A 23,682-nucleotide genomic window follows, 5' to 3' on the forward strand; every position below is an offset into this window, starting at 1 on the left:
TTTTTTTATTTATACCCTTTTTTATTGAGTTTTTTTATTTTTTATTTAACAATTATAATTTAATTTTATAAAATTGACGCGATGTTTGGATTATAAGCAATGAAACACCTCAAACTTTTATTTTCATTACCATTAACTCGCTCTGCTTGGTTATTACTGGGGATTGCTACTTATAGAGATCACTGGCATTGTCGCATCCATAGATTAAATCAGTTGCCAGACTCAAAAGTATACAAGCAATTTTAGAGGGGTATAACTTAATTGATCAGGTCTTGAGTTTGCTCCTAGAGATCACTAGTTCGAGTGCCACAAATGTCAGGGCTACTGAAGGCTTGTATAATTGTTAACTATAAGACCTCAAGAAATTAGTTGAAGTGAACGTAAATTAACCCAGATATCTCTAGTAAAAAAAAAAAAAGTATACAGGCAACAAAAAAAAATATGAGCAATTACATTCAGAGCAGAAATATAAAAACAGCAAGTTAGACTTTTGTGCCTTCCTTTAGTTTCAACTTGTGTTATGAAACGTGTTACATCAAATTTTTCTTGAATGAAAAAAAAACTCAAATATTACCAATGTTTTAATTTTTCTGGTGGAAAAAAAATTAAATCATATGGAGAATGATCTGATATAACTTGATTAATTTTGCAGGTTCAAAAATAATTTGAACAATCCGTAAAAACATAATTTGACTCATAAAAAATTTCAAGATAATATTTTTTTTTAATAATAAGATAATAAGATATTGGATTGACTTGGACAAACTCGAGTTAACATGTCAAATTCATGACATGCGTTGTGAGACTATGATAACACTACAGAAAACAAATCAAAACAAATTATAAAGTTTAATTCTCAATCAACTAAATGTTGAAGGATAAAATTGAAAAAAAAAAGAATTAATTAAAAAAGGACCCAAAAAAACAAACTGAGTTAACCTGTCAAACCCTCGATCTAAGTCCTAAGACTAAGATAACTCCATAGATAGCAAATCGAAATAGATTACGAAGTTTAATTCTTAATCAGACCAATGTTGAAGAATGAGATTAAAAAAAGAACATAAAAATGATCTAAATCAATTTGTCAAATCCATGAGACAAAAATAACCTCATAAAAAGAAAATAAAAAAATGATCTGATTTAACATTCCAAATTCATGACTCTAGTCATGAGACTCAAATAACTTCATAGAGAGCAAATCAAAATTAATTATGAAGTTCAATCCCCAATCGACCCTCTCATACTCAATGATGAACGATGAAATTTATAAAAGTTTTAATTTAAAAAATAACAAAACAAATAAGTCAAGTCAATTCGGGCTAACCCATTAAGCATTAATTCTGAGTTATGAGGCCACGATAACTTAATAAAAAGTAAACTAAAACAAATTATGCAACCTAATTCCAAAATGAAACACAACATTAAATGATGAAATTAGAAAGGAAAAAAAGTCAATTAAAAAAAAATCGAGTCAACTGGGTTAACCTGCTAAACTCGCGACCTAGGTTATGAAAGGGAGACAACCCAATAAAACAAAAATTCAATGTTGAAGGACCTGTGACCCGGGTCATGAGACGAAGATAATTTCTTGGAAAGAAAATAAAAAAAAACAACTCAATTTAACTAGGGTTAAAATGCTAAAACTTGCATCCTTGATTACAAAACCAAGATATCTTCATAGAAAACAAATCAAAGTAAATTATGTAACTCAATTCTCAACCGATCTAATATTGAAAGATAAAATTGAAAAAAATCTCAATAAAAAACACAAAAATAAACCCAAATCAACTCAAGTTAACATGTTAAGTATTATTCCCGAGTTATAAAGCTGAAATAACTTAATAGAAAGTAAACAAAACAAATCATGAAGCATAATTCTTAATTAATCTAATATTAAATGATAAAATTAAAAAAAATTAAAAAAAAACTCGAGCTAATCAGGTTAGCCCGTCAAACTTATTATCTATATTACGAGAATAAAGAAATTCAATAAAAAATAAATCTAATATTAAATAATAAAAGGAAAAAAATATAATAGAAGGAAAAAAAAAGCCTTGTACAAATAAGTTAAAAGTGGATGACAACCGTTAAAACCACACGTTGTTTTTTGTGTATTGTATAATAATAATAATAATTACCCGCGACTGCTTGGTCGGAACTTCTTTAAAAAATCGAACGCGTAAAATGAGGGTTGATTTGAAAGATGATTCTGGAGAAAACAACAGTGATTTTACGAGATAGCTTTGTTCGTGGACACGTGGCAATAAAGACTTTTGGTACATAAATCCCCAATAGCTCCAGTATAATTGCATGCCAAGATATTTATTGATGGAAGGGCCTCAACTTGTGACGTGCTGTTAATAACGTGCCACGCAGTTCGCAGCAAGGAAAGCGTTCATACCGAGTGCATGTTTACGTGGATATTTTTATTTAAAGTGTTTTATTTTTATTTTAAAATAATATTATTTTATTTTTTAAATTTATTTTTAATATTAAGATATTAAAACAATTTAAAAATATAAAAAAATTAATTTAAAATAAAAAATTCAAAACCCTATGAAAAGCGGTGCAACAAGCTAGCATCACAGATGTTGCTAGATGAGCTTTGATCAATATTATTGATCTCTAGCCAATTTGCATATCAAATTTAGACTAGGTTTTTATTTATTATTATTATTAATCTAAAAAATGCATAGATTTATTTTATTGTATTTATTAAGAAGATTCATGAAGAATTAAGACGAGGACATGTTTATCAAATATAAAGTTTTCAAAATAGAAAACAAGAGCCTTATTTAAGTTAAATTGAAAATAATAAAATAAATAATCATAAAAAAAGTTTTGCTTGAATTGACTGGAACATCTACTTTTTAGACCTAGGGTTTTCTTTTGGGGGCCCACGACTTTCCTCCTGTTTAGCAAGACTTTTCAAGAAGATCATCCATCACTGCCAAGTGCGACCCCTTCCAATATTCCCAGCTGTAACGTGCATGCGCGCATTCCTCAAGAGAAAAGACTTGGTTCTTTCTTTGTAATTGAACTGGTCAATTCACTTGGGGGATTAAAGTGGGCACCTTTCCAGTGTCCAAGAGCATTTAGGATTGCCCATATTGACCGTCCAATTCTCATTTTGTTTTTTTGTTATTACTCGACGAAGTTATAAAAAAATTGACATTGTATCTAGACTTGGTGATAGACATGTAAAATAAGATTTTCATTAAAATAAAAGATTCTATGATGTTTAAATTAATAAATATAAAGAGGGGGGGTAAATTGAATATGTGAAGAGAGAATGACTAGTAAAGAATATAATGTTATGTAACATCCCACGTCAAGAGAAGATTGTTCAAAACCAGATCATATTAAGATAGTTGGTAATTAACCTTGTAGGACGTGTTTTGGGGCATGTGGACTGACATGAACAAAACCGTAAGGCGTGGAAGCCGAGTTGAGTTGAGCTATAACGAACAATATTCTACAAGGAAAGTGGGCTGGATTTTAAATATCATGTGTGGAACAAGAGAGTAATATAGTCAAATGAATTTATCTTAGCTTTTTACCTGATCTAATGACTTATGGTATTTAAAGATACCTCAAGTCATATATGCTTACCTATCCAAAAGAGAGAAATGACGAGGATTATCTGACTTCCTAAAAAATTGAGTCATTGATTAATACACCATGCTAGCTTGCCATTAGAAGATAGGTTCGTGCTTGAGAATAAATCATTTGTGAAAAGGATGACCATGCTAGGAGAGTTGATGCAAAGTTAGGCTTCATTATAACTATTGGCATGAGATAGTTTGAGAGAATTAATTATTGATCAAATTACAACAATATCTAAGTCGTGTGGGGGAATCACTGTTCCCTCACACACAAAGTACTGTGGATTACAACAGTAATCCACAGTGCTTTCCTTCTTCTTCTTTTTTTGCTAACCTTTCCTCTTTTTTTTTGTTTTTTTCTTTTTTAAAAAAAGTTATTTTTTTTTCAAATTTCCTATTTTTTCTTTTATTTAATTTATTTTTTATTTTGTTTTTTCCAAAATTATTTTTGTTGATTTTACTTTTTAAATATTGACCCGGTTAAAATTTTTGCTTTGTAATTTTTTTTTTTAAAATACTGTGGATTGCTGCAATATTTTTCCACATAGTTTTTCTATTTTATTTCTTTATTTTTCAAAATTATATTTGTCGATTTTTTTTACAACAATATCTAAATCGTGTGGGGGAATCACTGTTCCCTCACACACAAAGTAATGTGGATTACAACAGTAATCCACAGTGCTTTCCTCTTCTTTTTTTTTCAAAATTATTTTTTTTTCAAATTTTTTTTTCAACTTTCCTATTTTTTCTTTTGTTTTTTCCAAAATTATTTTTGTTGATTTTACTTTTTAAATATGGACTTGGTTAAAATTTTTGCTTTGTAATTTTGTTCTTTAAAATACTGTGGATTGCTGCAATGTTTTTCCACATAGTTTTCTATTTTATTTCTTTATTTTTCAAAATTATATTTGTTGATTTTTTTTTTAATATGGAGCTGATTGAGAATTTAGTTTTGTAATTTTTTTTCTTTAAAACATTGTTGATTTCTACAGTGTTTCTCCGCATGGTTTTTTTTTATGGTTTTCTCCGAAATTATCTTTTGTTATTTTATTTTTTAATATTGAGCTGGTTAAAAATTACAGTTACAATATGTGAGGAAAACACTGTAACTTTCCTCGAAAATTACTGTTGATTGCTACAGTTTTTTTTCCCATATGGTTTTTTTCTGTTTTTGTTATGTTTTTCCCTAAAATTATCTTTGTCAATTTTATTTTTTAAATATTAAGCTGGTTAAAAATTGCAATTACAAGTAAATACAAGTTTTTCCTCACAAAACACTATGGATTGATACAGTTTTTCCTCACATGGTTTTTTCCAGTTTCTTTTGTGTTTTCTTTTTTTGTAATATTTTTTTCCAAAATTATCTTCGTCGATTTTATTTTTTTTAATATTGAGTTGGTTAAAATTTAACTTTGTAATAAAGCTTAATCATGTGGGGAAAACATTGTAGCTTTGCTCATAAAACATTGTGGATTGCTACAGTGTCTTTCCGCATGGTTTTTTTTTTATAATTTTTTTCAAATTATCTTTTTCAATTTTATTTTTTTAATATTGAGTTGTTTGTGAATTATAATTACAAGTCATTACAAATAAGGCTAAATCATGTGGGGAAGCACTGTAGCTTTCATCACAAAACACTGTGAATTGCTACAATGTTTCCAACATGATTTGTTTTCCTTTTTTTGGTGTTTGTTTTGTTATTATTTTTTTCTAAAATTGTCTCTGTCGATTGTTTTTTAATATTGAGCTGATTAAGAATTTAGCTTTGTAATTTTTTTTCTTTAAAACACTGTGAATTGTTGCAGTGTTTTCTCATGTGATTTTTTTATGATTTTTTCCAAAATTATCTTTGTCGATTTTTTTTTGAATATTGAGTTGGTTAAGAGTTATAATTACAATAAAGCTAAATCATATGAGGAAAGCGTTGTAGTTTTTCTCATAAAACACTGTGGATTGCTACAATATTTCTCTAAATGGTTTTTTATTTTATTTTATTGGGAAAAGTGCTATAGTTTTCCTCACAAAACATTGTCAATTGCTGCAATGTTTTTTCTCATGGGTTGTTTTCCTTTCAAAATTATCTTTGTTGGTTTTTCTTTTAATATTAAGTTGGTAGAGAATTTAGCTTTGTAATTTTTTTTGCTTTTTATTAACTGAAAAGCTAAATCATGTGGCGAAAACACTATATCTTTCCTCACAAAACACTGTAGATTGCTACAAATCATTTTGTTCAGTCTCTAAGTTTTTGATCACCAACACAACTTTTTTTTTCCGTCATACCTTTAATTTCCGTCTTTTTTTTTAGTCTCTAATATTTGCTCCAACATTCCTTTAATTTCTATTACTTATCTAGCGCTGGTTCACAATTATAACACTATCAAGTGCATTTGTTTTATAAACCCGCGGCAGCACGCGAGCATGTCATCTCGTAAGTTGGCTATTGCAGGTTGGAGTGTTAGTGCAAGAGTCAACATTATGGATAGCCGTTGGCAAAAAGGTTGGCCTAAGACAGTTTGAGAGAGCTTTTATTGATGATAGAGGGTGATCATTACAGGTTATGAGTGTTAGCGTAGGAGTCAGGATTATGAATAGTCATTGGCTAAGAATGTGGTCTGAAACAGTTTAAGCGAGGGTGTTATTGGCGAGAGAGAGAGTGACCAATGCAAGCTATGTGCAAGGTTCGGTTAGGTTGACATTTTATCCCCTTCTCCTTCTTTTCTCCACTTTTGGTTGGGTTTAGAATAAAAGTCGGTTCGGCCAAGAATGAGCAACTAACCTCGTCCTCCTCATTCACCCTCTTTTGCCCATGATTTGGCTGGCTAGGGGTTGGTTGGGCTTGCATGGAGAGGGTTTGGTTGGGTTAGCCCCTTTTCTCCTCCTCCCGGCCTTGGTTGGACCTTTGGGTTCGGTTTGGGTCTACCCCTTCTCCTCCTCCCAGCCTTGGTTGGACTTTCGGGTTCGGTTTGGGTCTACCCCTTCTCTTCTCTCTTTTTCTTCCCTAATCTAAGCCTTGATTGGACCATTAACAAGCAGCCTGCCTTGGTTAGAGGCTTCAAAAGAGCTCAATTCGGCAATTTTATATTTTTTTTTTATTATTATCGTCATCATTAGTATTTAATGTAAAAATTGCTTTTGTAATTGAGATTACTTTAAATTCATAGTATAACTGTCAAGTGTAACTTTTACTAGCCAGCAATCTCCCTTTCACTTACCAGTTCAAGGGTACACCAAACTTAATTAATTGACCACGCCAGATGAATCGATGTTTACATTTTCCTTCATACCAGGAAGAGTGTCCGGATTAAAACTAACTATACTAAATTATTTACATAGTCAGAGGTTTCAACAGGTTATCTATATTTACGGGTTTGTCCACAATAACATTCATTTGATAGCATCAAAAGGACTGGCACCTCACCCAGAGAATTAACAAGTACTTGACTTGCTTCCAGCAATCTCAAAACTGCTCCTCGTACATCAAAAAATTAATTTAATTTACACCATTTCGTCGTTTTAACCTAATTTTGCAATAGCTGTTCTCTCTCCTTTTTTTTTAATTTTTTTAATCAGCTTTCAAAATAATTAGAGAAAAAAAAAAACAAGGCATCCGTTAAAATTAAGATGAGAAAAAGAAGAAGAATATAAATTTGAAATGTGTTGTGCTTATTCTAACCACTCGGAAGACATGCTGCCCTGATCTTGATCACACAGGAGAGGAGTTAAACTATAGAAAGAAGACAAAGAGTGAGTCATTTAACAAAGTCAAGCCAAAAGACCATCAAACAAGTAGAGAGACACATGATTTCGGAAAGGAAAGAGAGAAGGAGAGAGAGTCTTTAACGTGTCAGATAGTTTATTAACTGTTGTATTTTAAAGTTTTTTTTATTTGAAATTATTTTTTAATAATTTTTTTTATATTTTAAAATTAATTTTTATATCAACACATTAAAATAATATAAAAACATTAAAAACTTATTAATTTGAAACAAAAAAAATATTTAAATTTTTTTATAAATGTTTTTGAAATGCAAAAACACAATCGTTTGTATTTTCTATATGAAAGATTGAGATTCGTGTGTGTATGAGTGTGTATATATATATATATTACTAATTTGTTAGGCATTATAGTAATAATTGCTTTCAAAACAATTTTTGTTTAAAAATATTTTTAAAATATTTTATTTTCAAAAATAAACGATCTCTTAAACCATTTTATTTTCAAAAACCTAAATTAGTTCTATTAAAAATTAATATTTTTTAAAATATTTTTTTGCTTAAAAATGTATTTAAAGAATGTTTTTTAATTTATTTTTTATATTAATATATTAAAATAATTTAAAAATACTAAAAATAATTAATTTAAAGTAAATAAAAAATTAATTTTTTTATTTTTTTAAATATTTTTAAAATACAAAAATACATGTGCTTTTATGCCTTTTTTTTTTTTTTTTCAGAAACCTAAATTGGTTTTACCAAAAACTAATATTTTTAAAGTCGTCTTCTTTCTTCCTTGTTTATTTTGCTTCCTTTTTCTTCTCTCTCTATATATATATATATGCTACCTCATTTTGTACTGTTACTATTGTTTTCTTTCGGGTCTTGCTTATACTTTCCCCGCAAAATCCGTGCATTTTCCCGGAAAATCGATCCTTCTAGTGAACTTTCATGGGCATTTACTACCTGAACAGGTCCTTCTCCCTCTCCCTCTGCTTCAAAGATAATTATAGTTGGATCTTTTTTTATATATCTAATTTAACGTTTCTTTTGACTATGTTTATTTGAATTTCATTTTGAGCTTTGAATTGATTAAAGAAAAGATTAGCTGAACCTTTCTTTATCTCCTGTTGTTGAATTTTGTTTAAAATTGGTCACATGTTCATGCTCCAAGGCTATGTCTCAACTTCAAAAAATTGAATATTTCTGTTTGGTTAAAGAGATAATGTGGGAAAAGATCATCAGTTATGATGGAAACATGCATTTTTTTTTTCTGGATTTGCCATGGAGGCTCAGCTCAGTGAATTTAAGCACTTTATGTGGTGGCTTAAATAGAGTTGGGGAAAAAAATGAAGGGAAAGCACCCATCTCAGATACTTTTTGAATAAAGAAGTTGTCTAACCTAAATTCTAATAATGGATTTAAGCACTTCATGTGGAGGCTTGAAGGGATTGCAAATGATATAAAAACCAGTACAATTGAATCCGTATTTCACCCAACCAAACAGATTATAGTCATATGGTTTAAATTTGTCTGCATTTCATTTCTTTTGTATGCTTAGAAACCAAGTGGAGGCCATGATTTCAATTCCTCTGAATATTTGTTTTCATTCTGTTCCTTGTCAATATGGGCTCTAATAAATATAGCAAGTAGTTCTGTTGATCTGTGCATAATCTGAATTGAATGCAGGCATTTTATGAAACCTGATCTGGATCAAAATGTCTAGACGGTTGCTTTGCAACTGGGTTTTTTTACCTCATGGGAGTAGAGTGTTTTGATTCTTAGCTTTTGTAGGAGTGATACATGATGGCACTAGATGTTATTACTAGTGCATGTTCTTTTCCAGCTGATGAGTGCCTTTCACAAATTGTGGAGGGGATGATGGAGGTTGTATATGCTGCAAACAATGTCCTTGTTAAGAAGGAGAGTTTTAAGGAATTTTCTGTCTACTTGGAAAGGGTTGCACCTGTTCTAAAAGAGCTGAATAAGAAAGACATTAGTCATTCTAGGAGCCTTAACAGTGCCATTGAGATCCTAAATCAGGAAATTAAAGCTGCAAAGCAGCTGACTGCTGATTGCACCAAGAGAAACAAAGTGTATCTCCTAATGAATTCTCGGACGATAATTAAGAACCTAGAGGACATCGCAAGAGAGATAAGCCGAGCTCTAGGTCTTCTTCCTTTGGCCTCTTTGGATCTTTCAGCTGGTATAATTGAAGAGATTGAAAAGCTTCGTGATAGTATGCAGAGAGCTGAGTTCAAGGCTGCTATAGCAGAAGAAGAGATTTTGGTGAAAATTGAGTCCGGAATACAGGAGAGGGTTGTTGATCGTTCTTATGCCAATAAGTTACTGTTTCACATAGCTGAGGCTGTTGGGATCTCAACTGACAGGTCTGCATTGAAGAAAGAGTTTGAAGAATTCAAGAGTGAGATTGAAAATGCCCGGTTAAGGAAGGATCAGGCTGAAGCTATACAAATGGATCAGATAATTGCTTTGTTAGAAAGGGCAGATGCTGCTTCGTCTCCTAAGGAAAAAGAGATAAAGTATTTCACCAAACGGAAGTCTTTGGGTAGTCAACCATTGGAACCTCTCCAGTCTTTTTATTGCCCAATTACACGGGATGTTATGGAGGACCCTGTGGAGACCTCTTCGGGACAGACATTTGAGAGAAGTGCAATAGAAAAATGGCTTGCAGACGGCCATGAAATGTGTCCTCTGACCATGACCCCTCTAGACACATCAATTTTGAGGCCTAACAAAACTCTTAGGCAATCAATAGAAGAATGGAAGGATAGAAACACCATGATTAAAATTGCTTCCATGAAATCAAAACTTGTATCTGAAGAAGAAGAAGAAGAAGAAGTGCTTCAATGCCTAGAACAGTTAGAGGATCTCTGTGAACAAAGAGACCAACATCGGGAATGGGTGATATTGGAGAATTATATACCACAGTTTATCCAGCTTCTTGGAGCAAAAAATCCAGATATAAGGAATCGTGCTCTAGTCATCCTTTGCATTCTTGCAAAAGATAGTGATTATGCCAAGGTACTTCAAGCTTGATCTATTATGGTGTCTTCTCTCTTTCTCTATTTATTTCCATTCCTGATGAAGGACAGCAAGATACTTAAATAGTGATTATTTGCAACCGCAAGTTATAGTGTGCTTATTTCAGCTCAGCTCAACTTCATTCAACAATACCTCTGTATGAAACTAGCCGGGTTGGCTACATGGATCCATCACCTCCAATCAGTTCTTATAGAGGCTAAACTTTCATTGCGATGATAGATTTTCTTTATCCTTGAGCTCACGTTATTTTTGTTCCACCTTCCCCATCTTCTCTCTTCTAACAAACATAAATTATGTGCACAAATACTGCAAATATGTGGCTATCAGATACAAACAAATGTGGACAGAGAACATGGATGCACATGCACAATATGCATATACGGAAATAGGAAAATACAATGCAGGCTTATGAGCCACTTGCTTAATTAAAATTCGGATCAGTTATGTGTGTGTGTGTGTGAGAGAGAGAGAGAGGGAGAAGGGCAGAGAGAGAGAGAGATGTTATAGCTGATTTGTTCATTCCATTGAATTAAATTAATTGATTTATTCTTGATAATTTCAATACTTCATTAATACTAAACATAAAGAAACTTTTCAATTTAGATTGAAATCACACTCATAAAATTATCCAAGGTATTGACCGACCTAATTATATTTGACATATAAACTTGGTAGATAATCAAGGAGGTGTTTCTTGATAGCAATTCTTTCCTAAAATCTGAAACATGTTGCAGGAAAGAGTTGCAAATGTTGATAATGCAATCGAGTCCATTGTTCGATCTCTTGGACGCCGTATTGGGGAAAGGAAGTTAGCAGTGGCATTACTGTTGGAATTGTCAAAGTGTAACTTGGTAAGGGATGGCATTGGAAAGGTTCAGGGTTGTATTCTCCTCTTAGTGACCATGGCAAGCAGTGATGACAATCAAGCTGCCGCAGATGCCCAAGAGCTATTGGAGAATCTTTCGTTCTCTGATCCCAACATCATACAAATGGCTAAGGCAAATTACTTCAAACATTTGCTGCAGCGTCTATCCACAGGTGATTTGCATGTGACAACTGTATTAATCTTCTTAATGTAAATTTTGATTAATCCTGTCATCTATTTTCCCCTTCACAATTATTTTATTTTATTTTATTTTTGTTGGTGCAAGATCTTCCTAGAATAGTTGCTGCCCTTCGTAAAATGAGCTGAAATCTTTGTCACAATATGGAGTCAAACTGGGCCTAATTAATCATGCTGAATGTGTTTGTGTCAATTCATACAATTCTGGATGTCCAAGTGACATTCGACATGCCATATTAACAGCATGCTGGATGTGTGGTCACCAACTTGCTATGTATGAATTCAACAATGTAACCTGGAGTTTAAATTGTTTCTGCCAATGACTGCTAAGTGTAATATTTATATGATAATAATTTATGTTCTAGCCTTGGAGTGATTGAAGAGAGACATATTCATATTTCAAAAGTGCTTATTGACCTGTTTATGCAGGACCAGAAGATGTGAAAACGATCATGGCATCAACTCTGGCAGAATTGGAGTTAACTGATCATAACAAAGCATCTTTGTTTGAAGGAGGTGCTCTGGGTCCTCTTCTTCACTTGGTATCATGTGGTGACATTCCAATGAAAAAAGTGGCTGTCAAAGCTCTTCAGAACCTATCAAGCTTACCTGAAAATGGCCTGCAGATGATTAAAGAAGGTGCAGTTCAGCCATTACTTGGCCTTCTCTTTCAGCACATCTCTTCGTTTTCAAGTTTACGTGAGCAGGTGGCTACCACAATCATGCACCTTGCTGTATCAACAGTATCTCAAGAATCCAGCCCGACGCTGGTTTCATTGTTGGAATCTGATGATGACATTTTCAAGCTCTTCTCATTAATTAACTTAGCAGGGCCTGATGTGCAGCAAAACATTCTTCTAGCTTTCCATGCCTTATGCCAGTCCCCATCAGCATCAAATATCAAGGCCAAGCTGACAGAGGTACACAAGAAGTTCTGTCTGTGTGTCCAGTTCTAGGATGATATTACTGCATATTCAAAGGAAAGAAAAGTAGACCATGGCTATTGTGCATAGTAGATATTTACAATTTCTGTTAATATAGTAATTACTTTTGCACAATCCACATGCAATACAATGTGCTAAAATCTAATACCAAAAAGATTGTGATAAAACTAGATGTAATTTCTCCTGCAAAGAAAACAAGAAATGTCGGTGCATAAATGTAATTAGATACATAGATGCAATGTTATGGCCAGATATTGGCTACTAACATATTTGGCTCTACACTGCTGGTGTTCAGAATGCCATCAAGATCCAATTTCTTAATAATGTTCTTAAAAGATGAATCTATTCTTGCTATGAACAAAGTACCAGATAAGATAATACATGGGATGCTTATTTACTGTTTAATAAACCTGTGTCAGACCAGGAAAATTGCCAGATGCAAGCACCTGAGATTTTTTTTTCCATCTGTTATTGTCTTATCCTGCCATTCAGTTCCTCCAGATTCTTAAGTTTATCTATAATGTTTGTTAGATAGGGTTTCATCATATTGTTACTAACTTGTCTTGATAACAGTGCTCAGCCATGCAAGTTTTGGTCCAGTTATGTGAGCACGACGACCCTAATGTGAGAGCAAATGCTGTGAAGCTGTTATATTGCTTGATAGAAGATGACAATGAAGCCATCATACTAGAGCATGTGGGTCAGAAATGCATCGAGACCTTGCTCCGGATTATCCAATTTTCTAATGTTGAAGAAGTGATTACTTATGCGATGGGTATTATCTCAAACCTCCCAGAAAAGCACCAGATCACCCAGTGGCTTCTGGATGCTGGGGCACTTCCTGTGATCTCTAAATTTCTCCCTGATAGCAAGCACAGTGATCCCCGTAAAAATCACTTAGTCGAAAACGCCACTGGAGCCATGCGGCATTTTACTGCTTCAACAAATCCAGAATGGCAAAAGAGAGCTGCAGAAGCTGGCATAATTCCTGTGTTAGTGCAGCTACTGGACTTTGGAACTACCATGATGAAGAAATGTGCTGCAATTTCTCTTGCTCGTTTTTCGGAGAGCTCACTAGCACTTAGTCGTCCAATACCGAAGCACAAGGGATTCTGGTGCTTCTCTGTTCCACCTGAAACTGGCTGCCCGATTCATGAGGGAATATGTGCTGTTGAATCATCATTTTGCCTTGTGGAAGCTGATGCGGTAGGACCACTTGTGAGGGTTCTTCAAGATCCAGATCCTGGAACCTGTGAGGCTTCTTTAGATGCCCTGCTGACATTAATTGATGGCCTTAAACTTCAAAATGGTAGTAAGGTGCTTGCAGAAGCAAATGCCATACCACCAATTATTGGATTTCTTGGTTCATCATCCCTCAGACTGCAGGAAAAGGCTCTAAACACTCTAGAAAGGATCTTCCGGCTGCCAGAGTTAAAACAAAAGTATGGGTCCTCTGCGCAGATGCCTTTGGTTGACCTGACACAACGGGGTAACAGCAGAATGAAGTCTCTTTCAGCCAGAATACTTGCTCATTTGAACGTACTTCATGAACAGTCCTCTTACTTCTAAAGAAATTCAATGTTTAATGCCTCAAAATCATACAGAGCAGGTCTGACAAGTAATGACTAGGAATGAATCCCATCTTGATTCTCTAGCAAGAAGCCTCTGCATGGCTATGAGTAGGGCTTCACGTTTTCAATGCTGGATGGAAAGTGGCTGTAGAAGGGCATCTTCTCACTTCTAGATGATGCCAGATAAGTTGTCTTGGGCTGATTTCGTAACATTTTCTATCATTTTTTTGTGAAGAGAGAATATTGATAGAGAGATGGATTTTTAGAAGTGGCTTATGTTAAGTGCCACATAAATTGTTCACTTTGTACAGTTGAAAGTTGAATTAGCTATTGATTTGTCTGCAGGAGAAAATGACAGATCAGGATTAGGTAACCATTGATAGACTGGTTACTGTACCCTCCCCGATCATTCTTCATTTTTTCCCCTACTAGAATTGAATTCTTTGCTCGTATTTGTGGCATAGCTTCTGATATTCTTGGTTGTTATTTTATTAGACAGAAAGAGTAGCAATCAAATAAAAGCCTCGAGTGGTCCAGCTTCTGCTGGGAGTAGTAATGCACCTGTTTATGTTTACCTGCAGGAAGTCGTATCATTTGGTTGCCTTCTTTATCTTTTTCGTTTTGACAGTTTAGTGAAGTCTTCTTCGAAAAACCATTTGGTAGTTTTTGTTTTTCTTAGACTAACAACTATGGTTATCTAAATAACTCTTGTTTTTGTTTTTCAAATTTTGTTGGTTTTGTAGAAGTTAAAATAACTTGTTTTTTAGAGATTTTTATTTATTTATTTATTTTACAAGTAAAAATTTGTCTTGTTTTCTAAAATACTGCAACCACAAAAACTATTACAAAACTAAACACTACCTAAATCTTTTCTATTGAGGTTTTTATCTAATTATGTATGTGAATTTGATGTATTCATAAGAAAAAATAAATTATAATCATGTTTTTTCTTTTTAAGCCATGCATCATGAAGGCTAACAAGCCCCTTTCATGATGGATTCTTTGCTTACCTCGTTCACAACGCCCCACATTGCCTAATCAAACTAACGTGGTAGTGGGCATCACCAGTCCTGAAGTTGCATGTTAAACTCTCATTTTCAGCCCTTTTCGAAAATTTATATGTTCCTCAAACTCAAACCACTGTTTTTTAAGGACCTTAAAATAATCAAATTCCACATTTTAGCCCCAATCTATGTAGTTTATTGAGATTCTCATTACTGCATTGTAATTTGCATCCCCCGATAAATGCTGTTTATATATATATATATATGAACACTATCTTGGCATGAGCCAATTGAACAGAATTCATGCCCATACCCTTAAAAAAGGCATAGATTACTCGAAAACTCTCATAGTAGAGCTCCTCCGAATCCCTGACATCCCTTATGCCCACAAAGTGTTCAATCAAAGTCCTTACCCCACCGTCTTTCTCTATAACAAACTCATCAAAGCCTACTCCTCTCAGAACCAGCCTCGCCAATGCCTCTCTCTCTACTCCCAAATGCTCCTCAAAGGCTGCCCGCCAAACGAACTCACTTTCACTTTCCTCTTCCCCGCTTGCGCTTCCTTTTATTCCCTTCTTCATGGCAAAGTAATCCATACCCATTTCATAAAATCAGGTTTTGACTTTGATGTCTATGCCTTGACTGCTTTGGTTGACATGTACGCAAAATTGGGTGTTCTCATGCTGGCACGCCAAGTGTTTGATGAAATGACTGTGAGAGATATACCCACTTGGAATTCATTAATTGCGGGTTATTCGAGGAGCGGGGATATGGAGGGTGCGTTGGAATTGTTTAAATTGATGCCTAGTAGGAGTGTGGTCTCTTGGACCACAATGATATCTGGGTATTCACAGAACGGAATGTACACCAAGGCATTGGAGATGTTTTTGAAGATGGAGAAGGATAAAGAAGTTAGGCCTAATGAAGTGACCATTGCTAGTGTATTTTCAGCTTGTGCAAAACTTGGTGCATTGGAAGTTGGGGAGAGGATTGAAAGTTACGCAAGAGACAATGGGCTGATGAAAAATTTGTATGTAAGCAATACTTTGTTGGAAATGTATGCTAGGTGTGGTAAAATTGATGCAGCGAGGCATGTGTTTAACGAGATTGGCAAGAGGAGGAATTTGTGTTCTTGGAATTCTATGATGATGGGCTTGGCTGTCCATGGAAGAAGCAATGAGGCCCTGCAGCTTTATGATCAAATGCTGGTAACCATGGTTTTTCTTTGTTAGCTCTTTGTATTAGCAGTTTATTGGAAAACACAATTTCGGATTCTCGTTGACTTGTTCCCATGATGTTGATGGCATTGCAGGGAGAAGGAATTGAACCTGATGATGTCACATTTGTAGGACTTATTTTGGCGTGCACTCATGGAGGCCTGGTTGCAAAAGGCTGGCAACTTTTTCAGTCAATGGAGACAAACTTCAGTATTGTTCCCAAATTGGAACATTATGGCTGCATGGTTGATCTATTAGGGCGTGCAGGTGAACTGCAAGAAGCTTATGATCTCGTTAAAAGTATGCCAATGAAACCAGATTCTGTAATCTGGGGAACACTTCTGGGTGCCTGCAGTTTCCATAGTAATGTTGAATTTGCCGAAATAGCTGCCGAATCTCTCTTTCAAGTTGAGCCGTGGAATCCGGGAAATTATGTAATTCTTTGCAATATATATGCATCAGCGCAACGGTGGGATGGGGTTGCGAAGCTTAGAAAGCTTATGAAGGGTGGGCAGATCACGAAGGCAGCAGGATATAGTGTTATCGAAGGAGAAGGTGAAATTCACAAGTTCATTGTGGAAGATAAATCACATCCAAGACATTATGAAATATATGCATTACTGAATGAGATTTCGACAAAGATGAAGTTACAAATAACCGAGGATGATTTTAAACCTGAACTTGAAGGGTTATTGTTAATGGAAGAGATGTGATATGTTTGTCTTTTACTCCCTCTCTCAAGTGAACCATGAATTTTTGGTTCCTATTTGCTGCATACCTGATGGTGTATATTAGCGACAACTGCAGCACAATAGTCTACTTATTCCCCACTGCATCAACTCGATATCATTATCATTTCGTTATCACTATATAGGATGTCCACTCATTGCTGTGCGCTACTTTTTAAAAACATGTGCTGCTTAAAAAAAAAAAAAAAAACCGTGTTCTAAGCATGCAATTAAAAACTAGTAACATTAAAAAATATATAATTTGGCTTTTAAACAGTGAATATAAAAAACTTACTTAAATTATCTGGAATTTCATATAAAATTCAAATTGTAAAATATAAAGGGACATTAATCTAACATAAGCTTGTTTGAGTAACTCAAAATAAAAAGTTGCATAATGAACAAAAAGAGTACGGAAGCCTAATTTTTAAGTGAGAAGTGAAGCCCAACAACTGTTAGCAAGAAAAGAGTGATAAATACTTGTCAACTTTTTATTACTGTAAAGACTTGAATAACTTAGTTAAGTATCTGCAAAAACATTTTATGTATTTAGACCCAATGTATAAAATAAATATAGTACATACCTCAAATACTCGTTTTAGAATGAAAAATTTTTCCTTTAAGAGAAAGCAATAAGAGCACTTAAAGCCTTTAGAATTTCTTGGGCAAGCATTGGTCGTTAGCCACGTAGTCTCATTCAATTGAATGAGTACGGGACAATCTTATAAAAAATAAAAAATAAAAACCCAAAGCTCAATCACCGGCAACACAAACATTGAAGGATGGATTGAAAAAAAAATAAAAAAGACAAAAAAAAACCCGACTCTAGTTAGCATGTCAAACACATGATCAACTTATGAGAACTAGCTAACCCTATACAAAAGAAATTGAATAAAACAAAAGAGGTCAACTCTTAGGCAAACAAAATAAATAAAGGCGAAACTTGAAAAAAATCAATAATAAATAAAAAAAAGATTAAGTCATCCCACGTTAACTCGACAAACTTACAACTTAAGATATAAGATCATAATAACTATATAGAAAGAAAAGAGGCAAAACTCATGAAGTTAAAGGCCTAATAATATAATATCGAATGATGAAATAATTATTTAAGAAAAAAAACCTTAAAAAAATCAAAGTCAAAATGGGTTAATCTTTGAAATTTGTGTTCCAGATCATGAGACTAGGTTAACCCATAGCAAGCAAACCCCAAAAAATGACAGAAAAATTTCTAACCATCCAAAATTAAAAAAAATAGTAATCAAAAGAATAATGACTAAATTTGGTACAAAAATTAAATGAAATAAAATAAATCGAGAAAAGAGTAAAAAATATAAAAATAAAAATAAAAAGAATGAGGATCAAATCTGATATTTAATATTAAATTAAAAAATAAAATAAATCAAGAAAATAAAAAAATAGCAATTAAAAGTTTGGAGACTAAGTTTGATGAATGAAAAAAAAAATTAAAGAATGATGAAATAAAAAAAATCAATTCTATAAATTATTTTAAATAAAACAAATAATAATTAAAAAAACATGAACAAAATTCAAAGAAAAACCAAGTTGAAGGGCTGGTCTAGAAAATTGAAGGATTGGTGTGAGAATTAAAGGAGGAAAGGGGAAAAAAAGAAGAAAAGGTCGATTGTGAAAAACCGACAGTCCATTTTCCAAACGGCCGCCTAAGCATGTAGAGGACGCGCAAGCACTTTCCAACACCACCCAAGAATCTGGATTTTGGCTAACAAGTAACGTTGTATGCGCCGCCTGCACCTTGCGCAAACACCTGCAGATGCAATGCACATGCCAATTATTTTTTAATAATATTTAAAGTTGGTAAATTATTAAATCACCTCTTATCCCATGCGATGATAACAAAAAAAAATATAGTGAGAAGACAAAAAAGACCCTAACAATAAGTTTAAGATTTATTTCTATTAAAATTATTAAGTTATTTACTATTTTTAAAAAAGTGAAAAGACCAAGCAGCCCATGGATGTTAGGCAATTTGTTTTTTTAAGGGTATTTTAGTCTTTTTAATGTGAAAAAAAATAAAATAACTAATTTCACTCTAATTAATTTGATAATATAAAATGAATCATTTATATCTTATTTGAAATAATTATTATAGTGTATGAATCCATAATAAAATGAGTCTTACTGAACGGAATCATTTATTATGTCTTTTAGTTTTTTTTTTAAAATTTTAATAAACAAAGAAAGCCAACTCTATTATTATTAAGGATTTGTATGGTTAAAAGTCAAAACTGTAAGAAGTCCAAGTTATGGTGATCAAAATATCTTGGGCCATCGTCGCTATTTGCATCATCACAGGACACATTGTGGGCTCTTGTCCCTATTTCGATCTGCGCCAGCACGACCCATACCGTTGCTTGAACGTATGCCCGTGCTCTCGTCTCTCTTTCAAGATTTTTCTTCCTGAAAATATAAAGAAATAAGCCCAACCTTTTCTCCACTTTATTTTTAAAATCGAAATATATATAAGTGCTCCACCGATTTTGAATTTCTTTTACTGTAAAATTAGGGCAATCTTCAGAACAATCACTGCTATTGGAATCAGATCACTTGGTTGGTATTAAAGAGAAGAAGTTTTTCTTTGCGATTTCAAGACTTACCTATTTTCATTTTTTTTCTTTTACATTTTAATGACATATCTTTTGTTTGGGCAATTAATATTTGTGTGTTTGTTGCAACCTGCTTTACTATTTATCTTGTTTTGATTCTCCAGATTAAAAAAAAAAAAATTCCTGTTTCGTTACAGAATATTGGACGAAGGCCGACGCGATTACATCACAAAAATGGTATTGGCAGCTTTCTCCTCTTTTTTTTTTAATTCTTTTTATTAAACTTAGAAAGAAGAAGAAGATTACTGTAGTAGTTAGTATTTGTCTGCTAACTGCCTTCTTTTTTAGGCAACACTAGCTGATTCTTTCCTTGCTGACCTTGATGAGTTATCCGACAACGATGCTGATATTGTCGTAAGTCTCTCTCTCTCTGTGTGCGCGTGTTATATTTTTATTTTTGTTAGTTAGAGAATTAAGCTTGTATTTTAGTTGTTTGGTTAACCTTGTTGGATAATTTTGTAGGATGAAGATGATGATGTAGAGGCAGGAAACATGGAAGAGGATGTCGATGGAGACTTGGCAGACATTGAAGCTCTTAACTATGATGATTTGGACAGTGTGTCAAAATTGCAGAAAACACAACGATTTAATGATATAATGCAGGTTGTCATTTTTTATCCATTTATATTCACTTCTCTCTCCCTGTACTTGTTGGTTTGGCTAAATGGTATAAACTTCTCGTCTGCTCACTCTATGCATGGTTCTGTTGCCTTTTCATGTTCCTGCCTTGCCCTTTTATTTGTTGTTGAAGGCTTCTCTATAAGAAATGAAATTCATCTTGGTGCTCTTTTCTTAAAAAAAGTTTTTTGATCAACCACTAATTCTTCCAAGGCTGCCTCTTTTTTTTTTTTCATTTGATTTAATTTGATGCTGTCCTCAGTAAACCTGATGTTGTGTTTATCCTGTTGTTTAAATGGTAGAAAGTGGAAGATGCACTTCAGAAGGGCTCAGATGTCCAAGATCATGGAATGGTATTGGAAGATGATCCTGAATATCAGCTAATAGTGAACTGCAATGCATTGTCAGTTGACATTGAGAATGAAATTGTTATCATCCACAATTTTATTCGTGACAAGTACCGGCTGAAATTTCCGGAGCTTGAATCACTTGTCCATCACCCAATTGATTATGCTCGTGTTGTGAAGAAGATTGGAAATGAGATGGATTTGACCCTTGTTGATATGGAAGGGCTTATACCTGCCGCTATTAGAATGGTGATTTCTGTGACAGCATCCACAACAAGTGGCAAACCGCTTCCTGAAGAAGTCCTTCAAAAGACAATTGACGCTTGTAATCGAGCTCTTGCACTTGATTCAGCAAAGAAGAAGGTCCTTGATTTTGTAGAAACTAGAATGGGTTACATTGCACCGAATCTTTCTGCTATTGTTGGTAGTGCTGTTGCTGCAAAACTTATGGGGATGGCTGGTGGTCTCACAGCCTTAGCCAAGATGCCTGCCTGCAATGTTCAGCTTCTTGGTGCCAAGAAGAAGAACCTTGCAGGATTTTCTACTGCAACATCCCAATTCCGTGTTGGTTATATAGAGCAAACAGAGGTGTTTCAGTCCACACCACCTTCTTTGAGAATGCGTGCTGGTCGACTATTGGCTGCAAAATCAACACTTGCTGCACGAGTAGATTCTACTAGAGGAGATCCATCAGGAAACACTGGAAGAACCCTTAGGGAAGAGATTCACAAGAAAATAGAGAAGTGGCAAGAGCCTCCTCCTGCAAAGCAACCTAAACCACTTCCAGTTCCTGATTCTGAACCTAAGAAAAAGAGAGGTGGGCGGCGCCTAAGGAAGATGAAAGAAAGGTAGTGTAGGTTTTTGTTTTTATATGTTTGTTATTAGGTGATTTTTTTCTTTGAATCTTGGGTAACCTCATAGTGCATGGTTTTCCAGATATGCGATAACAGACATGAGGAAGCTGGCCAATAGGATGCAATTTGGGGTACCTGAAGAGAGTTCTTTGGGTAAATTCTTCTCTTTAGCTTGTTGAGATTCTGAAATAGTTGTGAATCTATACCTCATAATATATTCTGATATAATTCTGAGTAGCTAGCTCTTTCGTCACTTTAAGTGCTCAATAAGCTGGAAAATAGACCTTTTGCCATCACTGAAATATATACAAACATAATACCCCCTCCTTTTCCACCTATTGGTTTGTTTTGGAACAATATGTTGCTAAACTTCCTGCATATCGTATTCTTTATTTTTTTTCAATTCATTGTAAGAATGAAAGTTTCAAGGAAACTAATTGGCAAGGTTTTTTTTATTTATTATTATGTCTGTTGTTATAGATCTAGAATATATTTTAAATTCTTTTCTTTTGGTTTGCAAATTCCCCTTGACACTTAGGTGATGGGCTGGGGGAAGGTTATGGTATGCTTGGTCAGGCTGGGAATGGCAAGCTGCGTGTATCAATTGGTCAGAGCAAACTCGCAGCGAAAGTTGCTAAGAAGTAACCCCTTTTTGCTTCTTTTGAATCTTTATTCTTTTTCCATCAAAGCTGCAGTTTTATGAGTCTTAAAGTTTCTCTTTAATTTTTCTTAACTTTAGCTTGGAACTCAAATTGGTCAAACTTGTTTGCATTCCATCTCAACCATTCATGGCCTTATTGTTTTTAGGTTCAAGGAGAAGAATTATGGAAGCAGTGGTGCTACTTCTGGCCTCACCTCAAGTCTGGCATTTACTCCTGTTCAGGTTTGTTGTATTTTTTTTTTGTCTATTTTGATTATGAATTGCTTCTATCAATGGTAATTTGAATAACAAATTCAAGCTGGTGCTGCTGGCACTGATGAGAAAGATTTACAAAGGAAGGAAAAGTGTATTTAGCCCAGACCCTGCAAATTTATCCCCAAACTTGACAGTGAACATAATAGTTCACCGGACCTTTTGCAATAGTTTCTGGGTTTCAATTCTTGGAATGTTAGTTGACATTGGGAAATTTCTCATTTAAGAATTTTAAGTTTCTATATGAGATTGAATAATTTTTTAAAAAATCAAGCACTATATGGCTTTCACTTGATCCAAAAGAACAGAAATCAAGTTATGAAGCATTTTAGAAGTAGAAATATGTACTTTCATGTTGATCCTGTGTAATACTTGTGGCCAGATTTGCCTTCGAAATCCATTGCTGTTTGTCAGAGCAGTTAGGTGATGAAGCTTTGGATCGTAGAACATTGCTTCTTAGATTGGATGTTGCATGGCTTTCCGCTTTCTCTTGTCCTCTTACCATGTATAAAACGTCATTTTTTTTTTCTGGGCATTAGGTTCTAGTGGTGACAGGGAATGGGTTCAGGGTTGAATCTACCTATATCAGAGAATTAAAGATTCCAGAGTAGTCAAAAAAGCTGTTTAGATTTCTCATCCTCATAGACCGTAATAGAACAGTAAAATTGGTTTCATCTTGCATCTGAAGTTGAGGGTTGATCAGGGCCTATTTCAATTAAGATTTGCCAGGAAAATTTTCCGCCATGCCTTTTGAACTTTTTACTGCTATAAATTTTTTAAGTTATGCTTTACCATATGTCAATCAAATCCAGAACAGGCCTTCTATAACAAAACTAAGCTCATAAAATAGTAGATAAGTGCTTACCACAATTATCATCTTGTTTTAACAGGGGATTGAGCTCACAAATCCACAAGCTCATGCGCACCAACTTGGCAGTGGGACACAAAGCACCTATTTTTCTGAGAATGGAACCTTTTCAAAGATCAAGAGGACCTGATTATGCGAATCTCACGTTGGCTGTTTTGTATTAGTCTGTACATTAAATCATGTGCAAGGGAGATGTTTAGATGAACTTGTAACTAACCTTATGGATTATAGTTCTTTCACCACCAGTTTTGTTTATCAACATGAGGGGTATCTTGAATCTCAAAATCACTTGGCTGGATATGACAATCTTAATGTCAAGATTACGCGAGCTGTTCCTTCTTATTCATTCTCATTATAACAGAGTAATGATAACAACCTTGGATACCAGATATCATATGTTCGCCAAGTTATACCTCCTGGCTTTGGAACTTTACATAAATTGTGCTTTGATTTTAAATTTCTTATTCTTATTATGCTTTGATTTTTCAATATTGCATGTTGATGTTGCTGGTCAGGTTTTAACCA

The 23,682-nt window shown here is 34.0% G+C and overlaps 3 protein-coding genes across 5 annotated transcripts; all 3 read left to right on the forward strand.

Moving 5' to 3' along the window:
* The first annotated feature begins 8,144 nt into the window (after nucleotides 1-8,144).
* On the forward strand, nucleotides 8,145-14,436 carry LOC7457415 (U-box domain-containing protein 24). 2 transcript variants are annotated; one of them, XM_024595403.2, is made up of 5 exons: nucleotides 8,145-8,293; nucleotides 9,009-10,364; nucleotides 11,120-11,423; nucleotides 11,878-12,368; nucleotides 12,966-14,436. In XM_024595403.2, exons 2-5 carry the CDS (start codon nucleotides 9,123-9,125, stop codon nucleotides 13,959-13,961), a joined length of 3,033 nt encoding a protein of 1,010 aa, XP_024451171.2. In that variant the 5' UTR covers nucleotides 8,145-8,293; nucleotides 9,009-9,122; the 3' UTR covers nucleotides 13,962-14,436. The 2 variants fall into 2 exon arrangements, with proteins under 2 accessions (XP_024451171.2, XP_024451172.2); XM_024595404.2 differs by having other exon boundaries at nucleotides 8,146-8,293; nucleotides 9,114-10,364.
* A 522-nt stretch (nucleotides 14,437-14,958) lies between these two features.
* Nucleotides 14,959-16,912, forward strand: LOC7457416 (pentatricopeptide repeat-containing protein At5g08510). Its single transcript, XM_002301391.4, has 2 exons — nucleotides 14,959-16,175; nucleotides 16,280-16,912. The coding sequence occupies exons 1-2, from the start codon at nucleotides 15,249-15,251 to the stop codon at nucleotides 16,895-16,897; spliced, it is 1,545 nt and encodes a 514-aa protein (XP_002301427.4). The 5' UTR covers nucleotides 14,959-15,248; the 3' UTR covers nucleotides 16,898-16,912.
* Nucleotides 16,913-19,315: 2,403 nt separating this feature from the next.
* On the forward strand, nucleotides 19,316-23,614 carry LOC7457417 (U4/U6 small nuclear ribonucleoprotein Prp31 homolog). Of its 2 annotated transcripts, none has more exons than XM_024595400.2 (9): nucleotides 19,316-19,501; nucleotides 19,662-19,734; nucleotides 19,846-19,911; nucleotides 20,020-20,160; nucleotides 20,478-21,370; nucleotides 21,459-21,529; nucleotides 21,915-22,017; nucleotides 22,184-22,259; nucleotides 23,180-23,614. In XM_024595400.2, the coding sequence occupies exons 2-9, from the start codon at nucleotides 19,732-19,734 to the stop codon at nucleotides 23,285-23,287; spliced, it is 1,461 nt and encodes a 486-aa protein (XP_024451168.1). In that variant the 5' UTR covers nucleotides 19,316-19,501; nucleotides 19,662-19,731; the 3' UTR covers nucleotides 23,288-23,614. The 2 variants fall into 2 exon arrangements, with proteins under 2 accessions (XP_024451168.1, XP_002301428.1); XM_002301392.4 differs by having other exon boundaries at nucleotides 19,695-19,734.
* Nucleotides 23,615-23,682: the final 68 nt, after the last annotated feature.

This window comes from Populus trichocarpa, chromosome 2 (genome assembly GCF_000002775.5).
Source record: "Populus trichocarpa isolate Nisqually-1 chromosome 2, P.trichocarpa_v4.1, whole genome shotgun sequence".
In the NCBI taxonomy this organism is placed as follows: domain Eukaryota; kingdom Viridiplantae; phylum Streptophyta; class Magnoliopsida; order Malpighiales; family Salicaceae; genus Populus; species Populus trichocarpa.